Source organism: Poecile atricapillus, chromosome Z (genome assembly GCF_030490865.1).
Source record: "Poecile atricapillus isolate bPoeAtr1 chromosome Z, bPoeAtr1.hap1, whole genome shotgun sequence".
Lineage (NCBI taxonomy): Eukaryota > Metazoa > Chordata > Aves > Passeriformes > Paridae > Poecile > Poecile atricapillus.
Window position 1 is genome coordinate 98,700,123 of NC_081289.1, and position 25,469 is coordinate 98,725,591.

General features: G+C 44.7%; 1 protein-coding gene across 2 annotated transcripts; it reads right to left on the reverse strand.

Annotated features, from left to right (window-relative positions):
* Positions 1–22,536: 22,536 nt before the first annotated feature.
* On the reverse strand, positions 22,537–25,466 carry LOC131572941 (acrosin-like). Of its 2 annotated transcripts, XM_058826389.1 has the most exons (5): positions 24,766–25,466; positions 24,249–24,461; positions 23,696–23,961; positions 23,275–23,411; positions 22,537–22,885 (listed from the first exon to the last, which is right to left on the reverse strand). In XM_058826389.1, exons 1-5 carry the CDS (start codon positions 24,825–24,827, stop codon positions 22,583–22,585), a joined length of 981 nt encoding a protein of 326 aa, XP_058682372.1. In that variant the 5' UTR covers positions 24,828–25,466; the 3' UTR covers positions 22,537–22,582. The 2 variants fall into 2 exon arrangements, with proteins under 2 accessions (XP_058682372.1, XP_058682371.1); XM_058826388.1 differs by lacking the exon at positions 22,537–22,885 and having other exon boundaries at positions 22,907–23,411.
* Positions 25,467–25,469: the final 3 nt, after the last annotated feature.

Genomic DNA, 25,469 nt, shown 5'->3' on the forward strand with positions numbered 1-25,469 from the left:
GATGCCATCCTCCCACCCAGCGATGTTACAATGGGACATCCATCCCTACATTTCCTCGTGCCTCTACACATACATCCAAGGCTACTGCATCTCCATGTTACACTCTCTTTTCTCACCCATGTCTTTGGCTCACCACCACAGTTAAATGTTAGTCACCAAGGCCTTGGCCATGTCTCCAGTTTTAATATCAGTTCATCACTGCATTTCTATGGATATTCCTGTGAATTTTTAGGTGGATTTGGTTTCCTTATTTTGGGCAGGATTTGTGCTTATGGATCTGATCCACACTCAGTTTCATTTTTCCCTTTTCCTACCAAGTATTTCAGCACTCTTATGAGGCCAGCATTATTTCTGGAATGAAGTAGTTAAAAGATGTACAAGCATTGTGGAAGCAATAGAGTCCCTTTGAGGGGGAAGACCAGGTCAAACCCAACAAAAATAATGACCTGAAGGAACAGATACTCAACTATAGAGTCAGATCCACAACCTGGCTCCTTTCGCAGAGCAGAGGTCTTTGCAAAAACATTCTAAACTCATTTCCACATTAGAAAGATGGGTCTTTGGGTATCTTCCCTTTTGGGTATCTTTTTCTTCCACTTCCTTTGTTCTCCACTTTCATTAGAAGCGGAGAATTAGAACAATAAAAACAAATAAAAAATATACCTTCTTTGATAAAGGAAACCCCACAACAAAATGGATCTCTTGCTCTTCAATCTTCTCCCTTTTCAGGCTGCAGAATTTTTTTCAGCTCACAATTCAACTGGACCGGGTGGGCAGTATAAATTAGTGCTCAACAGGTCTTTTTCAGTAAATACATCCTTGGGTTTATATCTGAAAATTAGTGTAAAGGGAAATGATTACTACAAAAGCTGTTCTCAAACTTATAGAGTCAAAGGTAGGTGAGTAGGCGGGTAGGTAGGTAGGTAGGTAGATAGCTGGACAGGCAGATAGATGGACAGACACAAAAGATACTTTTTGTTAAGTTTCAAACTACATACTACATACTACTGTATTTAATACAATTTTTTATTAACCCTAGGATGCTTGTCCATTAGAAATGTAAAGAAAATAAATACATACATTAGTTGTATATGTAATTGACAGGATCCAGTGGCTAGATCTGAAAGGAAAGAGCATAAAAATTTGACAATAACAGCTCAGTTGCCCATCATCATGAATGGAAATTATCAGTATTTTATCAAATAAGAAGTATTTCAGGAAGGGCCCCGTGATATGGATATTGATATGGAGGACCAAGAGAGAGAATTAATGCCCTAGGCAGCTAAGAATGCTTACTGAAGTAACGATAAATTAACTCCCTGTTGGAGACTCTGAAATGGATTTTTGTCTTCCCAGCCTTGTGAAAGAAGATTCATCACTTGAAAGAACAGCGATGGCAGTATTAAAGCCAATAGCATGTGACAGAGGTGCATTGAAGCAATGATTTAGGAAGTTCAGTGTATAAAATGGATTATTAGTATCAAAACAGGGTCAAAAGTCCTTGCATTTCATGGCTCTGTAGAAATGTAAGAGGAATGGGGAAAAAATCCTTGCTCCAAGTAAGTGAGAGGAGAATGTTTCCCTGGAGTTTTTGGGCATGCATCCCTACATGCACAGGGATATTGTCCAAGCTGAAAATAACTGCAAATGATTCTGTGAAGGCAGAACTTTTTTAGTGATCTTGCCACTTTCATGGTCTTTTGAATTGCAATAATCAAAACAGAAGTATACAAATTTTGCATCTGACCTTTGATGCCTGTAAATATTCAGAGTCTCTGATAAAATAAAGCAGAATCACTAATAAAGCATCAGCCGTTTGGCTTTGAGCCTTGTAGTATCTGTTTCTACACACAAAAGGACTTGCTGCTGTTGATAATCAATATGTTGGAAGTGGTTAACACAAATAGATTGAGATACCACTCACCACCTGCCCCACCAAACCAGCAGAAGATATAAAATTTATCCTCCAGGCTTCCATATCCTCAGTGTATATATGTATTTTGTCAGAAATGGCTGGAAGACCAAATTTAAACCACATTTTATTTATTTAGTAGTGAAAGGAAGGAAAAGAAAGTCAGAAAATATTGGAGAGAAAATATATGTAAGCCATACCAAAAAAAAGTTCTGACTCAGCTCTGTCTAGGATTGCTAGATTAGCATTCCTTATTCACTAGAAGCAAACTGTAATCAAGTATCATGCTTTGCAGAATGTCAGTAGCACGTTCCCTGAGAAAACTGATTACAACTAGTTCATCTGTAATAAGGAGTTAAAAGGGACATTTTCCTCTAGTAACAGCTTTACTTGCTGGTGCTATCCTTCTGTCTTACATATGTAAAAGTGGTACAAAGTATTACAAAATAAAAAGTTCAAATAAATATGTCCTGTGTCTTCTCCAGTGCTATTCTAGCTGAGTCTAGTGAAATATTCCTTTGCTTTTTTGTTAATTAGTAAATGACTCTTAATTTTCTTTGTCACATGCAATTTCACATGTAACACAAGTTCTCTCAGCTTGCCCTTTTTCTTACATGTGAATGTCTAAACAATAGATACCAACTCAGTGTTGCCAGGTGTGGATATTCATCCTGGTACAAACACAAGAAAGTCAGTTAAATCCAATACCCATCTGCTAAGACATTTAGATACAAAGAGGGCTACCAAAGCTGCAGCCTACAGCAGAAAAGTTATTGGAGAGAGCGTTCAAATATTTGCTGTCAAACACATGCTAAAACAATGTGCAGTAGACAAAGACTTGTGTATGCATGCTCTATAACATGGCACAAAGGCAAGAGCTGCTCATCACCCTGAATGAAGCACTTGATAATTCCTCAGTCCAGGTTATGGCAGTATTGAATTATTTGCATTGGAAAAGACCCTTAAGATCAAGTCCAACTCTAAACCAAAAATCTTGCTATAAGTACAAATTAAATTATTTAAACTTTACTGTTTCCTGCAGGGTGAGGAAAGGCATTGATTTCCCAGATGCAGCAGAAATGCATATGCCAAGAATGATTCCCGACAGCAAAACAATGAAGGAAATATCTAGCAACAAGTGCGATTCAGCAGGGATCTAACCTGGGATGTTTCTTGTTTTACCTGTGGGCAATGGACAAGACAAAGGAGACCCATTGTGATGCTGGCAGATGATGATAAACTAGGAAAGAGGAGGAGGAGGAGGAGGGGGAGGGGGAGGAAGAGGTTGTCAATATGTACGTGAACAGGGCTATCATCCACAGGCACCAGAACTGGGGGAAGGAAGGAGCTAAAAGGAATCCCATCAAATTCAGCAAGGAGAAAAAGGGATTATCACTTCTGCTTGGCATTTGTCAGACCACAAATGGATCCTGCATCCAGGTCCTGATCCACAAGTCAAGATGGAAATTGGCAAAATATTTTTTTCCCCACAAACTCAGGGAAGACCACCATGAGAGTGGGGCTGGAGCACTGACTCTGATAGGTGAGGCTGTAGGTCCAGGACAGGTTCACTCTGGAGCAGAGTCAGCTGTAAGGCATTTGGAAGCACCTTGAGGCTATGGGCTGGGATCAAGGGGCTGAGGCCAAGCTCTTCACAGAGGTGCCTGGCAGGAGAAAAGAGAAAGTGGCATCAGCTGAAGCTAGAGAGGCTTGTGCTGGAGATAAGGACAAGCTTAAGACAACATGGTGAAGTGAGGGCCCAGAGAGGATTTGCATCCTTTAATTGGTAAAACCCCAGGCAACCTGGTCTGACCCGATGAATAACTGGTTTGAGCAGAAGACTGAAGGAGAGATCTTGTGAGGTGACTTCGAGCCTGAAGGATTCCTCAGTTCTAAATTTTCCGTGATTGGTGACCTCATCGATGTTCCGGAGGTTCACTGCAGGGTCGCGCCGAGTACCTGAGGGACGGCGGAGCACAGCGCCCCCCGCTGGGCCTGGGCTCGCGCCAGGGGGCGGGGCCAGCGCGGCCCTCGCGCCGCGGCCGTTGGCGCTCGGTCGTTGGGCGGGCGGGGGCGCGCGCCCCCGTGTGTCGCGACTGTCGCCGACTGCGGGCGGGGGAGAGCCGCCCCCGCCGCCGTCAGCCCCGGCCCGGCCGACATCGAGGTTGTGTGTCAGGCGCTCGAGGAGACTGTTCCTTTGTCAAACCCTGAACTAGCTGCCTTTTTGGAGGTGGCTCTATTCGATGGCGATGCTGGGGTGTGCACTGAGAGCTTTTCAGCGGCGTCACGTGCCCGAGAAGTAAAAGCATGTTTAGTTCAGTGCTTGTTTATTAAGGCAAAATTTAAAAAAGACAAGTGGATCAAAACTATCCCGCATTCCGGAGCATGACACCATTGCTTGTGTTGGCCGAATTCGGTGCTCATTTTCAGGGGAAAAATGCACATAAGTAGATTCATTCATGTAGATGAAGTGGAAGCTTTTTAGGTTGTGTCTTTGATCCTAAAGAGTATTTTGAGAATTCCCACTGAAGGCAAACATTTTTGTTGAAAATTCAGGGAAGTGGTTAGATGGAGTTACTTGTTTCATGTTTTCTATGGAAAATACAATTTGTGAACATTTGGTTGGTACAAAGCATCTTCACAGGTTCATACTTTATGGCACTTAACAAGCTGTAAATGTCCTTTGCTCTACCTGTGGCTGGTCCTTGTTGTGTAGAAAACCGTAAGTCTTGTACAGGGAGGGGCGTGGGAGAGGTCATTCTGTTACAGCACCAAATGCAGTCTCTCCTTTTGCTTTTGAACACAAAGAAAAAGAAAGAGGTTGGCTGCATCTCTTGCTGCTGCATGAGACCTGCCTAGAATGTAGGCACTTGAATGTGTGTGTTGAAGCTACTGTTTTACTGTCCCCTCAGTATTTTGATGCCTTCAATTAAGTTTCTAGGTGGTAAATCCTTAGCTGGTGCAAACTTGCCACAGTTGCTCTCTGTGTTGCAGCAATTAGTCATCTTCCTCTTGGGCATCTTTCCAAATAGATGTATATTCTGATGAATCCCCTACAAAGCTCCAGCCTGGACTGGGCTGTTCTGTTTTGTGCTGGGTACAGAGGAGCACATCCTTGTGCCAGTGCACACAGAGGTGGCAGGACTCCTTCCTTAGTGCCCACTAAGTGAATTTTCTTGCCTGCACTTTGAACTTTGTAAGTTTTGACAGCTTTTGAACAGTGTTTTGAGAAGTATATATTTTCCATTGCTGAGGGCTTTGGCAATTAGGGCCCAGATTTCTTTCTTAGTAATAGAGGGGTTAAGTGCGTGAATCAAGGAGTTGTTGGGGAACACGTGTTTTGGTTTTGAGTCCTCATGAGTTATGTATGTATGTGGTAAGAAGGGTGTTGTTGGTCCTGGATGTGAAGTGGTTAAAGATTTGTAACTTATTCTGTGTTGAAGAGTAGTTTAGGGACTACTAGGCCTTTGGTTTGGTAGGTCCCCTCTTTTGGTTAAAAATTTGCTTTCTTTAACTCTTGGCTCTTCCCAGACTTCCCTGGGTGTTTAGTTCCTGTGTTGACCCAGCCTTTTTTGCATATTTTCATATGGCTTCATCAAAAAAAGTCTTTTTCTATTAATATACACAGGCATTGCCCTTTAAATATTTGAGTAAGAGCAGATTCAAGGTGGGGAGTGTGATTTTTTGGAATTATCCATATCCTATTACCCAGTGTGATGATTCTATTACCTAGCATCCTTTTGTCTTCTATGAACTCACACATTCCAGTTTTCAAAAGCCTTCTTTTCCTTAATAGAAGGAAGTGTTGCAGGCTCTTTCTTCTTTCAAGAAGAAATCTTTCATCTTCAAGGCACTGATGGCTAGCCTGTTTGCAGAAGAGACTTTTATTCTTGAACCGGTGATAATGAGAATATCTTTCTGTCTAAAGTAAATTCCAGGTACTTAACTTCAGGCCTTTACTTCCCCAGTGGAACAGAAACCTAACTAGGTTGTCTAGCTTTATGAGGTTTTTTTAACCCTGTAGATTTTTGCCACATAATCATGGAAACAGACCCATGCAGTAAATAGTTGCTTACAGAATACCTATGGAGCAGGAGAGAGGAGCTCCAAGAAGCAAGAAACGTGTTATAATTTAATAATTATTAAATTATTAATTTGACTTAGTATTTGGATGACGTGGGGTGAGATTCACAGCCAGAAATGTATGGCTCATAAATTTTTGCATGTGCAGTTTTGCACCACACAAACCTGTGCAGTGGTTTGAGTGAGATGTCTCAGTATAATACATGTGTAAGTCTAGTGGTAGCTAGGAAGGTGACTAACCTTGATTTCTCACTCTGGGTTTCTTCTTGTCTCTCATAGCTAGTGTCATAAGCAAGAGCAAGAACACTTGCTGTGTTCTTTTTTTTGGTTTTGTGTTTTGATCAATAGGTACTTTGTAAGAGTTTGAGTTTCAATTTGGCAAACAGCTGAATTTAAAACACTTGCCATGTAAACCATGTTAACCTTGTGTTACGTGTCCTTTCAGGGTGGAGAAGAACAGTTATTCCTGTGTCCCAAAAATTATTACAAGAAAATAGCAAGTGATCTTTGGTTTTCCTTCTTTTTTTTTTTCTTTTCTTTTCTTTCTTTCTTTTTTTCTTTTTCTTTTTCTTTTTTTTTTTTTTTTTTTTTTTAAGGAGACTATTTTGGTTCAGTGTGAGTCTTCAGGAAGTAAGCCTGTGAACATTGTAGTGGAACAGAGAGCTTCACTTGGCAACATGACCTGTGGGAACAGTTCCCTTGAGCCAGAGGACCCTTGTAAGAAGAAAGTCTGTATTTTTTAGAGATGACTGAACTACTCTGAGCCTGACTTTTACAGAAAGGGGAGAGCAGAGTAGTTGATTCAGGAGAGCTGATGGTAGAGTTTGAGGAGCTGTTACTCACTTCAAAGGGTAGTTTCTCAATCCCAGGTAATGTTAGTTAATAACTCATCTCACAGTGCCTATCTACCAGTTTTTACCCTTTATGTAATTACTGAGGTCTCTGTCAGTACAGAGAAGAAACAAGGCTAGAGTTCTTTTCATGAGATGTGAATGTCTCTGTTCGAAGTTCTTGTGGGTGCCATTTATGGGGCTAGAGCTGCAGTTTTTATCAGGGTATTTCAAAGCTTTAAAGTTTCGAAAACTTGGAAAAATTCCTATTCTTTAAACAGCAGGCCTCAAATTCCCAAGGCAGAGCCTGCCTTTCAGGCCATTGTTGGGAAAGAGGAAAGTTTGGCAAGAAAGTTTCACAGATACGTATGCTTGGCAGAAAGGTCTCTGAAAGTAGAACCTGAAAGTGGAATAGAGATGAAAGCAAGTTTTGATATAGAAGAATAATAGATGTTTAAATTAGGAATTGCTGAGCCAGTTGTTACTGGATAACTAAGAAAGCAAAGGGTAAGTGTTCAGTCAAGCTGGACAGAGCTTTTATGGCTCGAGCAAAGGATATGTTGCCCACAAACAAAAAAGATGTTTTTACCAAGCAGAAATAGGTCTTAGGAAAAGCAGAAGATACCACAGGCAAACAAATGTGCTGATGTAGCAGTAGAAAAAAGGTCTAAGAATTTTCTACTGCATGAAAACAGAAAAACAACTTTAAGCTTCAACTGTAACATACTAACTCATGTGGTTGGATAGTAATGAGCATAATATGGGAATGGCAGTAGCTATGATAGGCTATAGGTAATAGTAAAGGCATTGTGTATGCTGCTGATTGGTTGTTCGGCATTAAGATGCTCAGCAAAGAGAAATGTATAATGCATTCTAACCAGAATTAATGGGGCTTCAGGTTTGCTTATAGGCTGGAGCTGGCAGGGTTAGGTGTGGCTGTTACCCATGACCCATGAATACTATAAAACCATCTAGACAATAAACAGCATTTTGAAGAGCCACCTGTTGTCCCACATCTCTTGTCTCAGGCTCTTATAGGCCATGTTTTATAGTCTCTGATAGAAGTCCAGTTGCTAGGTGTGCTGCCAAGGGAGGCATAAACAAGGTCCAGTGTTGACTCAGTGTTCCCTTTGCTTCCTAGATGTCCATCTGCTGTACCTTTCCAGAAGAGCTGCTCTACTGGGGGAAAGACTGTGAAAATGGACTACCTGGGATCCCTTTCTATATAGTTATACTTACAGATGTATTATGTTGTATTTAAACAGTTAGAGGTAGATGGATATTTAGATAGATATACAGATATTTGCATGCTTAGATGCAGGCAATACAGTTGTAGCAATCTGCAGTTAATTGAATTTTTTAACTGAAATTGGTATTTGTATATTTATGTATATTTAGCAGACTCTCTGCCCATGTCTCTCTCCTGGGCAGCATGTACATCCTGTTCCTGAGAGTTCAGACCAGTCTTCCAGGGTGGGAAGGAACAGCAGAATCACTGCCATTATTCTCTCTTGTCCTTGGAGGCCCTGAGAGCTGTGGACACCATGCTGGAAACAATGCTGCTCAGCTCTCCTCTCTCCAGAGTTGATGAGGTGCTGCATGACATCTTTGAGCTCTCGCCTGTGAAAGAGTGGGCATCACAGGGCTGTTCCTCACCCTAGATAGGAGGGATTGCCCGGTCCTGTGTCCCCAAGTGAGGAAAAAGACACAACTTTGGGGGTTCAAATAAACTAGGGTGTTTATTAAGGGAAAAAAACAAAGGGGAGGAAGGGATAATGGATGAGGGAGAAATAAAAGAAATAAAAAAAAGTCCCAGGTCTGAGGATTAAGGAATCCTCCGGCTGAACCAGCGTTCTGGTGCCAAAGCAAGACCTCAGTGGCACTGCAGTGAATGCAGCTAATCTGCACTCAAATTTATATAAAAAAGTCTCTAAAAGAGATGTAGACCGGAGTCTGCAGTGTCAGGTCCTCAGCTGCAGCTAATCCACAGTTAAAGGGCAGTTCCTCAAACTTCACAGGTCCTTTTATTATCTCTGTCCCCTCAGCTTGTTGCTGGCAGCCCCACCCCTATAGCTGTTGTTGATTGGTGCTGGTAACATCTTCTCCTCCAACAGTCTGCTATTGTTGGGTAACTGAGGTTTTGGAGGGAAAGTTCCTCATTAGTATGGACTGTTGCCATGGTGTCAAGCTACAAGTCTTCTGGGGCAGGTTAAAATTATTTGTAAGATGCTGCTCGTGAGGGGATTTGCTTTGAAGACCTCGAAAAAAGAGATTATTAAACTTACAAACAATGCATCAAAAGCAACAAACATATGAGTAAGGGACCACAGAAGTAGGGACAATGCTTATGGCAATCAAACATTCAATTGGAAAACACAAAAAATCCAACCAGTACAATTCTACAATGTACAACTTGTAAACAACAACAACAAACAATCCCACATGCAAAAGCCAATCTAAGGTTTTATAGACAACACCCAGATCAATGCTATGCAGGCAGTGTGCTGTGGGGAGGGTGCTTAACTCCCCTGGGGAAGCACCAGGGGCTGGCACCAAGCTCTTTTGGAGTACAGTAGCTGCAGAGGATGGCATCTGCCTTGCAAGAGGGCCTTTGTCCCAAGCCTGCAAGGAACTCCTGGAGCAGGAGCCCAAAAAGACTGCTCAAGGGCAGAGCTTGAGGGACCATGCAAGTCTTGCCCGGGAATGGAGTCACACTGCTGCTGCTGCTGGAGTGCATGTTTGCTCCCAGGGCTCATCTGCAGCTTCTCTTTTCCCAGGTGCTGCTGGACTTCACCAACTCTGACACCACTGTAGGAGACGGGTTCAGGAATCAAGAGATGACCCAATATGAGTTAGTTGCTTGTTCCAACGTTATTACAATCTTAGCTACATTTTTATAGTATTTTGAAAAGGTAACATGCAATCTATATTCTATTATGATTGGATAATTGCTATTTTTCACGCATTAACTTCTACATTTCTATTGGTCCAGCTCATAACACCCGAGCTCTATAAGATACTTTTTAGTGAAACTTATTAAGATATATTAAGCAGTTATATAGGATACATTCTGCAGAATTCACCCTGACAAACTTCATAAGATACATTCACAAGATACATTTAGCAGATTTCTCATCCTAAATTCACATCTATTCTTCATTGTCTTATTAACAATTAGTCTTCTTCATTTCTTTGATACAATATTTTGCCAAAGAGTCATGCTAGCTCAAAGTCAGGGTTGTGCAGGCCTTCTAAGGAGCTATGGCCTTGAAAGGCAAGCCATTCTTCAACACACCACTGCTGTGCAGAAGAGGGTCTGAGAGAGGATCAGGAATCTGAGTCATGGGCTGGCTGAGATTTCCAAATGCAAGGTAAAGTTCAGGCCCTTTCCAGCCAGGCCATGCTGCCCTGCATGAGACTGCTGTCCAGCTGGCTGCTTCTGAAGACCCACAGGGTCTTCCACAGCCTGGTTTCACCTGGATCCAGTCCTGAACCCTGCTGTTAAAGAAGCTTCCCTGTCTGACCATCCAGGAGGCACTCTGGCAGTCACATTCACACCACCTGAGCTGGGAATGAAGCCCCTTCACAACTACACCCCTCACACTCACAGTCAGACCAGGATTTCAGCTTAACACCAGGTTTCCCATAGCAGATTCTCAGATATCAATGTCCTTCAAACAGCTTAATTGTGGTGCAATAACTGAATAACAACAGCTCCAGCTGGTGCCTTTGAGAAGGGACCCTGAACAAAGGAACCCCTGAACTTTGATACCCTCACAGCACCAGTGTCTGGGGGGTGGGTCTCAGCTCCTGCTGTGTCTCAGTGTCCAGTCCCTGATGGTGCTACAGGTCCCTGTGCCCCATCCTGTGCCAAGGGTTACCAGTTCATGGCCTCTTGCCTTGGGCTCCCAGCCAGAGCTCAGCTTGTGTGGGAAATGGAAAAATGAAATTTTCCACGGATGTTGAAGGGTTCAATCTGCAGCCTTGGAAAGAGCTTGGGTTAATGAAATTATAAAGGTACACAAACATTAAGTAGAAAAATTATAACTTATGTTCCTATAGTTATAAGCAAGAATGTCTTGAGTAAGTAAGAAATTACATTAGGTAAAATAGTGTGAGGTTTGAGCTGTAATAATGGGACTTACAGAGTAGGCTGGGGATCTAGAAGCTATAATAGAGCTGTGTATGAGTACATGACCTGTCAGTTTATTGGCTAGGAGACAGATGCAGTGCAGCAAAATTAAGCAAAGGTGATAGGCTAATAAGTAGAAACAAGTTTTGTGTCAACTGCCTATTGAACCAAAATGTTATATATTGCAGTGTGAAGAAGAAACTCGTGACTTCCTTGAGCTATGGCTGACTTGTTGCTCCCCTCTAAATCTCATGCCTTGGGACTGATATCTTATCTGGCTACTTGAGCAATAAATCATCTCAAAGCAAGGTGGTCCCATCCCTCTTTTTTCATCTTGACAAGCCTGCAACTCTCATTGCAACTGCAACTTCCTCAATAGCCTGCCTCCCTAACAGGCAAATGCCAACCACAGTGGGGCACGAGGGGAAGGGGAAAGGCACCAGAAGGGGAAGAAAGCAGCAGACAGAGACTGTGTGAGGGAAATAATGTATTTCCTTTTTCCAGTCTAAAAATGTGCTGGAGCCCTGCTAGTTCTATCAATGAAGTGGGTCACTTTCACGGCTGGGTAGAATCCTGGGGCCAGAAGCCCTCCTGTCTTGGGAATGCCAGGACCCAAGTGGGAGTGTGAGAGTGTTCCTAGCCCTGACAAGGGGCAGTGGGGCGGTGGCTGCTGCCCTTGATACCTAGAGATTTCCACTTTCTATACATTTTTCATAGATTTGTAGATTTGTAGACTACTAATACATGGCTTGTAGCATAGGTTGTAGCTTCTAGTACTTTTCCTACTCTTTCCTTTTACTTTTTAGAACAGTAAGCTAACCTTCTAACACATTCCTGAAATGGTATGTAATCTTGCTTTTTAGGCTACCAAGGACACTGTGTTTTCCACTAGAACTTAGAAGACATAACAAGAAAGCCCCTGGAACAACTCCAGTGGGGCAGAACCCAGGGAAACTAACCAACTGCTCTTCTAATGGGACAATATTTGTTAGATATGCTACTTTGTTAAACTTACAAAAATTGTAGAAATACAATGCCAGGTGTGCCCATGACCATGGGAGCACCTGGAAGCTTCTAATGAAGACCCGTGGGTTTTTCCTATTTTAAGACTAGTGCAAGAGTTTTCTGTTTTGACATTAGGCAACACCCTGGGCAGAGGAACTTGCTACCACCACCTCCCCCTGGTCTTTCTGGGGCTGCAGCTGCTCTGTGCCAATCAGCACAGATGGCTGGAGGATGTGGAGGGCACAGAGGGCAGCTTCTGATGTGCTGGGTTGGTGCTCCATGTCAGAGCCTGCAGGGCTGCTGGCAGGGGTTGGATGCCAGGTGGGAGTCCATCCCTGGGAGCCGGTGGAGCTGGTGGAGCGGGAACAGGCCTCAGGGCTGTTGTCTTCCTTCCCAGCAGCATGGGAGCGCAGCAGCCTCTGGGCCTCCTCACTGCATTGGCCCACAATGAAACTGACAGTGCCAGCAACCAGCTGTTCTGTATATTCCTCCAGGAGAGGCTGCAGCATCTGGACCATGACCTCCCCATTGTCACAGATCAAGTGGTAGCTTCAGGCAAGCCCTGTCTTAAACTCAGATTTTTGGCAACAGCTTAAATTTAGGTGGTCCACACCTAAAATCACTCTGGTCTGCAAGTTCTAAGGATGGCAGATCAGGTCTATTTATAAAATGAGTTATTTATTGAGCAAACAGCAGATAACTGAAACAAGGTCTTAATCAGTTAGTTACTACGTGATATAAACCAAACAGCTCATCTAATAGATGACATAAAACTGTACACAATATTATTGCACCTACATTAAAGCTAGTAAAAGAATTAGTATAGATTGGGAGTCAGATGTAATTTACTGCTGAAATTATGATAGTGTACAGCAAATCCTTTCACTCAACCTCAGAGGAGTAACCACAAATCTGCTGTCCGCACTTTGGGGGAAAATCCCATACATTTTTAGGGAATGTGTAGACGACTTCCCGCTTTGTGAAAATTTGGCGTAGATTTTATGATTTGTAAGGTGAGTTGTCTGTCAATCAGAAATTCCAGCTTATCTTTCCTGATGTCACTCCCATAGCAAGATATTTGTTGTCAACTGGGAGTGTTACTCCCATGGTGAGAAAATAACTCACTATAGGACAGCTTGTCATGTTTGCATTTTTCTACCTATTAGCAAGAAACATATAAGTTCTTCTGGGGCAAGATGTTCTGTTATTCCACCAGCTAAAAGCAACAGATAAGCTGTTCTGGGGCAAGATGTCCTGCTACACCCATCTGGACCACAGAGGAACAGGGCATACAAGGTTGCTCTCACTGCCAGCCACCATGAGAATGCTGCAGGCCCCTGCTTAGCTGGGGAGAGTGTGGAGAAATGGACATGATAAAATGGAGAAACATTGGTTCCTTGCTGTCCCAAGGAAGAGATGAAGAAATGCCCAAGCCCCTGGAGCAGGATACCCTCCTGACTCCTCAAGCCCTTGAAGCCATAAAATAGATAGCCTTCGAGAAATAATGGGTTAAAACATAGAATATGAAGGGAACATCTGGAAGTAATAAACACAACGACAGGAGGGAAAGAGAAGGATAAAAAAATCACCGGACTAAGCGTAATTTAAGCCGAAGCTAAAGCATGCCTAATGTCAATATGATAAGTTGGCCCTAGGAGGTTGGGAACTCGGCCAACTACACCGGGAAAGGACCAAATTTGGAAAGAAGTTCAAAAGTTTAAGGAGGAAGACTCCTCGGAGACCCTCGCCCACGATGAAGGCCGACCGGAACGACCCCCGAAAAGATCCTCAAAATAGAAGTTTCCGCCCACGCCCCGCCTACGGCACGCCCCATATGAATATGCATTGATATGATGTAATTCCAAACCTAAACTGTATAAAAGGCATGCTTTTGTTGTAAGACTTTGGAAAACTCCCTTTAGAGATTTCCCCAACGTGCACGTTGCTAATAAAATACCTCCTGTCTATCTGACTTAAACTGCGTCTCTTAGACAGTTATTCATCGCCTTTTGGGGCAAAATTCGGCATCAGTTCTGGCGACCCAGGTGGGACGAAACAGGAGACTCAGACTTTGAGGGGTTCCCTCCGAAGAGCCGGTCCGGGGCCGGGACCCTCTGGGGCCCCTGACGGATTTTTGTCAGAAGAGACTCCCCTCCCGGACCAGCGCTCTTCGGCAGAGGAAGGATTCCCTGCATCTCCTGCTCCAATTAAGAGGTATTTTTAATTGTTTATTGGTTTTGGTTTAAAGCGCTTTATTGGGACACGGGGGTCAGACGTGACCACCGAAGGGTAAACCAGGGGACGCCCTGGTAAAAATCCCTAATTGGTACCATTTGTGTTCGATATCTCGGACATCATAGGTTTTGGTACTATTGGTGTTTGTCCCTAATTGGTACCATTTGTGTTCGATATCTCGGACATCATAGGTTTTGGTACTATTGGTGTTTGTCCCTAATTGGTACCATTTGTGTTCGATATCTCGGACATCATAGGTTTTGGTACTATTGGTGTTTGTCCCTAATTGGTACCATTTGTGTTCGATATCTCGGACATCATAGGTTTTGGTACTATTGGTGTTTGTCCCTAATTGGTACCATTTGTGTTCGATATCTCGGACATCATAGGTTTTGGTACTATTGGTGTTTGTCCCTAATTGGTACCATTTGTGTTCGATATCTCGGACATCATAGGTTTTGGTACTATTGGTGTTTGTCCCTAATTGGTACCATTTGTGTTCGATATCTCGGACATCATAGGTTTTGGTACTATTGGTGTTTGTCCCTAATTGGTACCATTTGTGTTCGATATCTCGGACATCATAGGTTTTGGTACTATTGGTGTTTGTCCCTAATTGGTACCATTTGTGTTCGATATCTCGGACATCATAGGTTTTGGTACTATTGGTGTTTGTCCCTAATTGGTACCATTTGTGTTCGATATCTCGGACATCATAGGTTTTGGTACCATTGGTGTTTGTATGTGTTTTGTGTGTTCGTTTTATGTGTTTGTTGCAAAGTTTTATAGGAGACATCTTGTCACTCTTTATGTAATAGATTGAAACGCGCATTGTGCTGTCTACGTGCCTTGAATTTGGGAAGCCGGTACTTCACAGTTTGAGGGCGACTTTTTTTATGACCAAACCTGGTAAAACAATTTTATTTTATAAGTGTGTGTTGTATGTGAGGGTGAGTGAGACGCAGCGTAGCTGCGAAGCGAGAGGGAGTCCTGCTCCGCATTTCCTGTTCTTCGCGAGAAGCCAGGTCGGAAACGGACGAAGCGATTGAGATTGTGTGCATGAAGTGTTAAAATATATCAGCATATCGTGGTTGCGAGAGAGGGACTGTTTCGGTTAACAGAAAACGCAGATACAGGGGATAGTCATGGGAGGTCAACAGAGTAAGGACGTAAATATGAAAACCCCCTTAGGGTGCATCCTAAAGCATTGGAAGGACCTGGGAGGGAGTCCGGGGTTGGAAGGAGGGCAGCCCATTAAAATCAGGGATTGACGGGAGAAAAAACAGCCCTCAGGGACTAGATAGTCCACAGGGGTCAGGGAGCTACATGAATGCTGACAGCCCACCCACACTGGAGGTTGAGGGGGAGGAAGGCAGTGGGTCAGAAGCAGAGAGCCGAAGGGAGACACGTAGCATACCCGAGCTCAGTCCATATGGAGATAGCAACACCTCCAGAAATGGAGGCGTCTGTAGAATGGAAACCAGTACACCAAGGACTGGGGATAAAAGCAATTCACCGGGAGGCGACGTCCCTAAATTGAGATACAGCAAGAAGAATGATAATGAGGCATGCGAAAGGGAGGCAGAGAGTAACTCACAGAAACTGAACATAGTAATTCAGATAGAGGATAAGAGAAGTGGAGGGGGAGCAGAGGATGAGAGGAACCGCAGCCCGGGACAGGATAAGAGCTGGTAGATACAAAAGAGGCGACAGACGCAGGATGAGAATCGGATGGATTGTGTGATAGAGATAGGAGAGGAAAATGAAGAGCAAGAAGGGGGAAAGAAGAAAGAGAAGAGAAAGAATAGGGAAAGCATTGAGGCACAGGAAGAAAATCCCGGGGAGGGGACCAGTCACTCGTATTACACCAGATCTGTGGCACGGGGGGAAGCAAAGCAAGGGGAGAAAGGGAATCGCACGATAGCTCCTCTCCGACAAGTTATGCCAATAGTAGGGGAAAAGACTAGAGTAAAGGTGCCATTCTCGACGAGTGATTTGAACAATTGGAGGGATGAGGCAAGGAACTTCAGGAGGAATCCAGAGGGAGTAGCAAAGAGGTTTGAACTAATGGCAAAGAACTTAGATATTGATTGGGAGGATATAGAAGTGATGTTGTCAGAGTTGACAGATACGGAAAGGGAACTCGTATTGGAAACGGGGAGGCGACATGCCCAACTATTATCGGGGAGACTAGAAGATAATTTTCCCAGCAGTAAACCAGAGTGGGACCCGGGCAACGCGGAACACTATCAACGGCTAGTGCAGTATAGAGCTAGGGGAGGGTAAAAAGGAATTAGACTTTTTGATTGATACGGGAGCAACCTTTTCGGTTTTAAATCAAGAATTTGTACCTAAAAGTGATGAATTTGTGCAAGTTGTGGGAGCAACAGGCCAACCAGAAAAGGCTTACTTTTGAAACCCATTAAATACAAAATTGAGAAGCAAATGGGAATTCATCAGTTCCTGTATTTACCAAATTCACCAAAACCCCTAATAGGGAGAAACTTATTGGAGAACTTGGGGGCCGTAATAAAGTTTAACAAAGACCAATTGGAGTTTCAAGTAAATGAAGAACAACTGATTACAGCTCTAAGCCTAACGATCAGTTGTGTGGAGCCTAAACCTGAAAGCCACAATTTCGAGCAAATCCTGAGCAAGATGTACCCATTGGTGTGGGCTACTGATATACCTGGAAAATCAAAACAAGCAGCACCGATTGTCGTTGAACTTAAAGCTGGGACAAAACCGGTGAGAAAGAAACAATACCCTCTGAGGATAGAAGATAGGAAAGGGATTGAGCCCACAATCAGAAGGTTTATGGAACTGGGGTTATTGGTAGAATGCGAATCAGATTTTAATACACCAATCCTGCCAGTCAAGAAACCTAATGGAACCTATAGGTTAGTCCAGGATCTGAGAGCAGTAAATGAAATAACTAAGGCATTGCATCCGGTAGTTGCTAACCCATACACGCTTTTGACCAGACTGAAGGAGAATTTGGCCTGGTTCACCGTATTAGATTTAAAAGACGCGTTCTTTTGCCTCCCCTTAGCTCTCGAGAGTCAAAAGATTTTTGCCTTTGAGTGGGAATCTGTAGATAGTGGAAGAAAGACCCAACTCACCTGGACAGTGTTGCCCCAAGGGTGGTGCAATTCCCCTACGATTTTTGGGAATCAGTTAGCCAAGGAACTAGAACAGTGGGAAAGGCCGCTGGGAGATGGCACCCTTCTGCAGTACGTAGACGACCTCCTAATAGCAACAGCGACAGAGGAAGAATGCATTGAATGGACCATTTCCTTGCTGAATTTCCTGGGTTTAAATGGATATCGAGTCTCTCGACAGAAAGCACAGCTGGTACAGACACAAGTGGTGTACCTGGGATACGAAGTCTCCAGAGGACAGCGATCCCTGGGAGCAGCTAGGAAAGAGGCCATCTGCCAGATGCCCAAACCAGAGACGGTGAGAGATCTGCGCGCCTTTTTGGGGATGACAGGTTGGTGTCGGTTATGGATCTACCAGTACGGGATACTTGCTAAACCACTGTATGATTTGTTGAAGGAGGCTAAGAGCATCCTAGTTTGGACTCCCGAGGCAGAAGAAGCCTTCAAGAAGCTGAAGATGGAACTAATGAGAGCACCAGCCTTAGGTCTCCCAGATGTATCAAAACCATTCTGGCTGTTCTCCCACGAACGACAAGGGATGGCCTTAGGAGTCCTAGCACAGCAGCTGGGACCACACAAGAGAGCTGTGGCCTACTTCTCTAAGCGATTGGATGAAGTAAGCAAAGGATGGCCAGGCTGTCTGAGGGCAGTGGCCGCAGTGATAATTAACATAGAAGAGGCCAGGAAGCTCACGCTGGGCCAAAAGGTGACTGTACTAGTATCCCACACCGTGTCAGCTGTGCTGGAACAGAAAGGCAACCATTGGTTGTCGCCTTCCAGATTCCTAAAATACCAGGCCGTTCTGGCTGAATCAGATGACGTAACCATTCAGGTAACTAACATTGTGAACCCAGCTTCATTTCTAGAAGGAAGAGCCCCGGCAGAACCCATCGAACACGACTACCTGGAGACAATTGAAGCTGTCTATTCCAGTCGCCCGGACCTCAAAGAAGAGCCGTTCGAAGATGCGGACAACTGGTTCTCAGATGGCAGCAGCTTCGTGAAGCAAGGAGTAAGAATGGCTGGTTATGCGGTCACTACTACAGAAAGGGTAATTGAGTCGAACCCCTTACCCACAGGAACTTCAGCCCAGAAGGCAGAACTGATAGCTCTGACTCGAGCTCTGGAATTGGCAGAGAATATGCAAATCAATATATGGACAGACTCTAAATATGCCTTTTCTGTTGTACATGCTCATGGGGCCATCTGGAAAGAAAGAGGACTGTTGACTACACAAGGAAAAACAGTCAAACATGCAGAAGAGGTTCTGCGATTGCTAGAGGCGGTCCAACTCCCAGCTCAAGTGGCCATAATGCATTGTAAGGGACATCTGAAAGGCAATACTATTCCAGAAATAGGAAATAGAAAGGCAGATACAGAGGCCAAATTGGCTGCCACAAAGTCTAGGGAAGTGGGAATAATGGCCCTAATACCAGGAGACCTGGATATCAGTATCAAGCCAGATTACCAGGAATCAGACCATAAATGGATTCAAAGAAATAAGGGCAAAATATTAGAAAATGGTTAGGGTCAATTGGAAACAGGACAGTTAGTAGTACCAGGAAATGTGATGTGGCAGTTTGTAAAAGCAGAACATGAGAAGGCCCATTGGGGTTTGGATCCGCTTTACCAATATTTGCAAACCAGGATAGCAGGACCGAAATTATTTACTACTATAAAGCACGTAACATCCCAGTGCGAACGGTGCCTGAGAAATAACCCGAATACGAGAACCAAGATACACCAAGGAGCCATAAGTCGAGGTAAATTCCCAGGTGAAGTATGGCAAATTGATTTTTCTGAGCTCCCAAGAAAAGGGGGGCTTCGATATTTGTTGGTATTGACTGATACATTTTCTGGGTGGCCTGAAGCATTCCCTTGCAGGACAAACAAGGAAAGAGAAGTGACCGAAATACTGTTGAATGAAATCATTCCGCGGTTTGGGGTACCGAAGAGTATTTCCTCGGATAGGGGTACACACTTCTGTGCGAAAGTGGTGAGAGCAATAAGCAAAGCATTATGGTATCAAGCCTTGCCTATTGCTCTGCTGAGGCTGAGAGTCAAACCAAGGTCAAAAGAGAAGCTAAGCCCATTCGAAATCCTGTATGGTAGACCTTATGCTATGCAAGTTGTAAACGGGGATGCCATAGGCCAAATCGGTAACCAGTACATTTATGATTATGTAATTACAGTGGGGAAACAATTGGATAAGAATGCTACCGTGGTAATAGAGCACCAACCTAAACAACCTGATTGTAAATTGCATCCGTTTAACCCCGGTGATTGGGTGTATGTTAAGAATCTTTTAGGAAAACCCCTACAAGAGAAGTGGGAAGGACCTTTCCAAGTGCTGCTGACTACCTTCACCGCGGTCCGGATCAAGGAGCGACCTACGTGGATTCATTACTCGCGGGTCAAGAAAGCTCCAGAGAGTAAACAAGAGGAACGGACATCATGACCTTGACTTCACCTCAAGCCCTTTCAACCCGGATCATTGGACTCTCGATAAGTATAGTTCTTCCCCGAGACTCTGACCCGATAGATCCATGGTCTCACGCACACCAGTGTATCCACCCGGAATGGGGAGCGAAGGGACCCTATTTCGAGGTATATGCCCTACGTAACAATCAGCCATACGCAAGTAAATTATGGCATCAATCTTCCATGGTAGCATACAAGGGAGACCAAATCCAAATTGGGTGTCGAGAGCTTGACTCAGTGGAAGGAAGAACAAAGCAGCTAGTATTGACAATTCGATCCTTGGGGAAGTCAGCATCCGAACATAACTTAATTACCTTTAGTCCGGTAAAAATGGGTAAGCCCACTATTTGGAGGCAGCAAAAGGGCCCAATTTCATGTCGGTGGAGTGATTTCCGGGAAGATCCAACCGGATCACAGCCCCAAAGACTTGCCCCAAGAAACCACTCCACCAGCGGAATGCAAACAATGTTTGGGCCAGTTATGATTATATCAAAAATAAGTGGCAATCGGTTAGCACAGAAGCATGTATTCCTAGAGGACAGCTAGGTTATGTTTGCGAAAACGCTGTAGTAGAGGCAGAAGATTTATGCTTAGATGCTGAGAATAGAGTGTGCACCTTTGAAGTGCTTTTGCGTAATCGAACACAGTCACAAGTTTACTATATAGGGAATGGGTGTGCTTGCGTACGGACAGCCTGTGACAATGTCACTATAGATAATTGCCAAGAGGAAACTAACAATACTAACTTTTGTGTATGCAACTTTACCAAAATAGTGGGTTGCGATTTTCATTATACTGTCCCAATAACTACTCAACAGCTAATTAACACAGATTTTAACCTGTATCGAGAAATACCAGAATTGCAAATAGGGATGGATGTCAAAATTCTCAAAGCAATGCTCGCACACCCTAAAGTAAAGGAATTGGTGCAAAGAGTGAATCAAACAACTACACGGATGGTATGGCAGGTAGAACATGATTCAGAAAGAATAAAGAATGTCCTCACCGAAGTAGAACAAGTAGGCCAGCATCATTGGTGGGATATCTTCACAGGATTTTCCCCAACAGCCACACAGGTTTTCAATTACCTGGTGCCCCCAATGATATTGGTAGTTGGAGCCTTGTTGGTTTTAACTTTTACAAATATTTTTATGTGGTGGAAGCTAAGGATCATAATGAAAAGGACCCAAATGGTTTGGGCTATGGTACGAGCGCATCAGCGCTCTTAGGATTAGACCTTGACGAAAGAATTCGTAAGTCATAAGAAAAGGGGGGAATGAAGCCATAAAATAGATAGCCTTCGAGAAATAATGGGTTAAAACATAGAATATGAAGGGAACATCTGGAAGTAATAAACACAACGACAGGAGGGAAAGAGAAGGATAAAAAAATCACCGGACTAAGCGTAATTTAAGCCGAAGCTAAAGCATGCCTAATGTCAATATGATAAGTTGGCCCTAGGAGGTTGGGAACTCGGCCAACTACACCGGGAAAGGACCAAATTTGGAAAGAAGTTCAAAAGTTTAAGGAGGAAGACTCCTCGGAGACCCTCGCCCACGATGAAGGCCGACCGGAACGACCCCCGAAAAGATCCTCAAAATAGAAGTTTCCGCCCACGCCCCGCCTACGGCACGCCCCATATGAATATGCATTGATATGATGTAATTCCAAACCTAAACTGTATAAAAGGCATGCTTTTGTTGTAAGACTTTGGAAAACTCCCTTTAGAGATTTCCCCAACGTGCACGTTGCTAATAAAATACCTCCTGTCTATCTGACTTAAACTGCGTCTCTTAGACAGTTATTCATCGCCTTTTGGGGCAAAATTCGGCATCACCCTTCTCACTACCACCCTGAGGGCACTAAGCCCTCCTTTTATAGATAAGTTTTCCCAGTTCTGGGATTAGGTTTCTCACTCTTCATACAAGTGAGCGTGTGCAGCCCAGTATTCTGGACCTTTCTGGGAATGGGCTGGGGGGCTTTTTTGGTTTTTGGTGGACTTGATTCTCCCTCTATTGGTCTTGCTTGCTCCTTGACCCTGTTCCTGCACTTAAGCTGTCCTTTCTGTTGTGTGGTCATCATGGACTGCAACAGGAAATTCAGCTCCAGAATGGTGCTGCCTTACCTTCATCGGCTCTCCTTTCCACGCACATCCTACTGTAACTGGCTTGCCTGATGGTTGTTGGTGTTTAGGGCATAGCAATGCATTAACACTTTACAGTTTAGGTTTCTACATTGGTGAAAAAACCTAGCGACCATCTGATAGGGACAAAAATCATCCTTAGGGCACAGAAGACAGTGAAGTGCTTCACATTCTTAATGTCAGGGCAATATCTGCATCCTTTTTTTCCCCCTTTCTCTTGTTTTCCTAGTGCTGGGTTTCTTGCACTTGTTGTTGTTGCAGACTTCAGGTGCCAGATGCTACTTTTCTGCTGTAGATGTATCAATATCTGTTGTGAAGGCATTGATTCGTGCAGAAGGGTGTGTTAAGCCAAATTCTTCTTTGATGAGGGTGAAGGGATCCCTGAGTTTAGGGCTGCCTGGGCAATGACCAAGCTAGCAGGAATTTCTAGAATTTGGATGCAGAGTATTCTCAGAGCAGAAAATACAGGTTTCTCTTTTTTTTTTTTTTTTCTTACAATTTAAAATTTAATTCAGTTTAATGAAATTCAAATTAATATAACGCAGAAGGAAAGGGTTGTGGTCCACAATACCCTGAACTGCAGCTGGTCCATTCTGCTGTTCAAAACATTTTTTCCTTTAGGAACTGCAAGATCTCCTTCAGCAGATTAAAGAATTGCCGCAGCTTTTCACGTGGAAATGGACAGGGCTGCGTTGGTGCTGGCGTCTGCAGCGGGGTTGGAGTAACTGTTGGTGTTGGCCTTGTTCCAATCGTGGTCTGGATCCAGTTGTAGTAGTACTGAGTGGCGCTGGATACTGCAGGCCGTTTAGGTCTAGCACAGCCCACTCCCCAGCTGGTCACACCGATTTGCCAGAAGAAGTCAGCATGCTTATCTTGGCAGACAAGAGGCCCCCCACTGTCACCCTGAAGCAGAGCAGAGAGGATTAAGGTGCTTTGGCATGCCCCTGTCAGCAGTTAAGAGTTGGCTCCTGTATTCTCCCAACTCCTGCCAGAACTGCATTCCTGGCAGAGCAAGGCTCAAGTGCTGGAACCTGCAGAAGCTTGACACCTTTGGGAGCAGGTTGGAGGCCTGTAAGGTAGGGCTCTGTCTCCCTTGTGCTTGGGTGTTTCAGGGTTGGCGTCTGGACCTCACTGAGCAAGGATCCATGGATGAGAAAGGGGGTGGAAGCTCCAGCAGCAGTGCAGAACTGGGGCTGGGAGAGCCAGGGAAAGCAGGTGCTGGGCTGTGTTTGGGTGGTGTGATGGGGCTGCCCACAATGCTGGGGTGTGGGGGACTCACAGCACGCTCCTACCTGGCAGGTACCAACGCCGCGCTGTCCAGCACACACATGGAAGTCGTAGATGTACCCATTCAGCCACTCACTACTGTTGCAGAGCTTGTTATCCACGACTTGCACTTTGGCCTGCTGCAGGATATCTCCACCTGAAGCTGTGAGCAGAGAAAGGAATGAGCTCCCAACAGCTCCTTGACCTTCTCCTGGCCTGTCTCTGTGTTGAAATCCTTCCCTAGGGTTTAGCTCTGTCTCTAGAGAGGTGTTGGGAGTGCTGTGTCACTGCTGTCTGGTGTTGGGCAGCAAGCCAGACCCACCTCTCCAGAGGCATATGTTGCACAGCCCAACCCTCATTTTGGTCTCTGTTGTCAGGAAGCCCTAGTGACCTCTCCCTGGTGTACCAAGCTTGCCTTCAAGGCGCAGGTCCTTTATAAGAACTCACATTTTACAATTCTGTCACCCCAGCCAGCAATATAACAGTTTTTCAGCTCTGACACTTTCACTCCAGGACCAGGCAGGCAGGCGGTCTGAATGGAGGAGCCACATGGGACTGGCCGGTCCAATTCCAGCAAGGCGATGTCGTTATACCCAAGTTGAGGACTATAATTTTCATGCATGATCAGCCGCTTAATCCGGCGCACTACCACATCAGGGCCTGACTGGCCCAGCGAGGTGGCCCCAAGCACGATGGCCCACTGGCTGATGGGACTGGAAGACAGATAGAGAGAGGGGTGAGAAGGATGTCATGTGCTGTGACAGCCCAGCACTTCCCTGCCTTCTGCTTTATGAGGCAGAGAGGTAAAAGCACGGCAGAGAGTGAAAGTAGGCTTGAAATACATTAAGCTGGAGGCTGCTAGGAAGCAGTGGCATGAGCCCAGTCTTCTCCTTGAGCACTCTCAGCTGTGCCCTGCAATGTCCTGGACACTGAAAGGAAATGGGATGGGATAGCACTCGCTGGTGGTGTGGGTATATCCCCATGCCCAGGTCCTCCTTACTTTGTGATGTTGATGAAGCAGTGGGCAGCTGTCAGGAGCCACTTCGAGCTGATGAGGGTCCCTCCACAGATATGCACAGATACTGGTGGGTTCCAGAAGCAACGGATACTGGCAATCCCAGCCCAGTATCCAGAGCCTGGTGCGACATCTGTGCCACCCACAACGCGTGATGAGCCGAGGGCAGTACCCATGGGCCGGAGCCCACAGGTCTGTCTGTAAGCAGAAAGTCATTACTGTCCTTTGAGAAGGCTTCAGCTGCTATGCAGGATGAAGGTCAGCCAGCTTCCCTCCCAAGGCATTGGTTGCAAAGCCAGCAGGGCCAGGGAACTGCCTGGAGCGTGCATATGCCTGCCCGTTTCTGCTCCAGCCCCGTAGACAAGTGGTGCCAGCAGTCTGCGTGCTGGTGATAAACTGAGACTCCCCCCCAGGGTTTTGGAAACTGGTATGGCCACAGGTGGCAAGCGGGCACCTCAGGGAAGCCTTTGCCTGGGCCCCCTTAGAGCCTGGGACTACTTACCCACAGATGCCATATGCAGGCCCGCACATAGCCAGCAGAATGAGGATGCACAACAAAATCATTGCTGTCAGAGACACAAGTAAGCTGCAAGGAGAGAGAGCTTGTCACCACCAGTGCAGCTGCTAATGTAGTGCCCACAGAATTTGCACTGCCGCTGTGCCCTTGGCCCTGGGGCTGATGTCACAGAGGGACTGGTTCCATCTTCTGGGTATGGTGCTGGGCTCAGGAGGTAAGGGGGAAGGGCAACGTCAAGGCACAGAACCACAGAAACCAAAACACCTACACACCACCCAAAATACCTACAGAATTTGCAGCAACAACAATTAAAAGCAAAACACATTCTGATTTTTAAAAAACAATTTGTGACATTGTTCTCATTAGCTTTGCTTGAGATAAAAAAATCAACTAAACAAATATAACCATCTCAAGGCCTAAGCTCTTCTGGTGTTTAGAAACTAAGTATGAAGAACTCTAGTTAAAAGTCATTCTCCTTCAAGAAGCTTGAGCCCCTTTACAGTTGAGCCTGTTTATTTAGTTGCTTCCATTGGACTGCCAAACAGCCTACCCCTATTTTGAGAGGTACAGCAGAGGTTGTGCATTGGACTGCCATTTCAGTTACTGCCAATGAGTTCCTCTCTTTGATGACCAAATTCCATTTTCCTTAGCTTTCCTTTGATGAAGTTTAAGGAAGACCAAGGAGATGG

Bases quoted from the DNA above. Each gene is read 5' to 3' on its own strand.
- LOC131572941 (XM_058826388.1), bottom strand. From the start codon at position 24,827: ATGATTTTGTTGTGCATCCTCATTCTGCTGGCTATGTGCGGGCCTGCA. The intron at 24,462-24,765 runs GTAAGTAGTCCC...TTCTGCTTACAG, and splicing joins CCTGCATATGGCATCTGTGG to ACAGACCTGTGGGCTCCGGC. The intron at 23,962-24,248 runs GTAAGGAGGACC...TCTGTCTTCCAG, and splicing joins TGCTTCATCAACATCACAAA to TCCCATCAGCCAGTGGGCCA.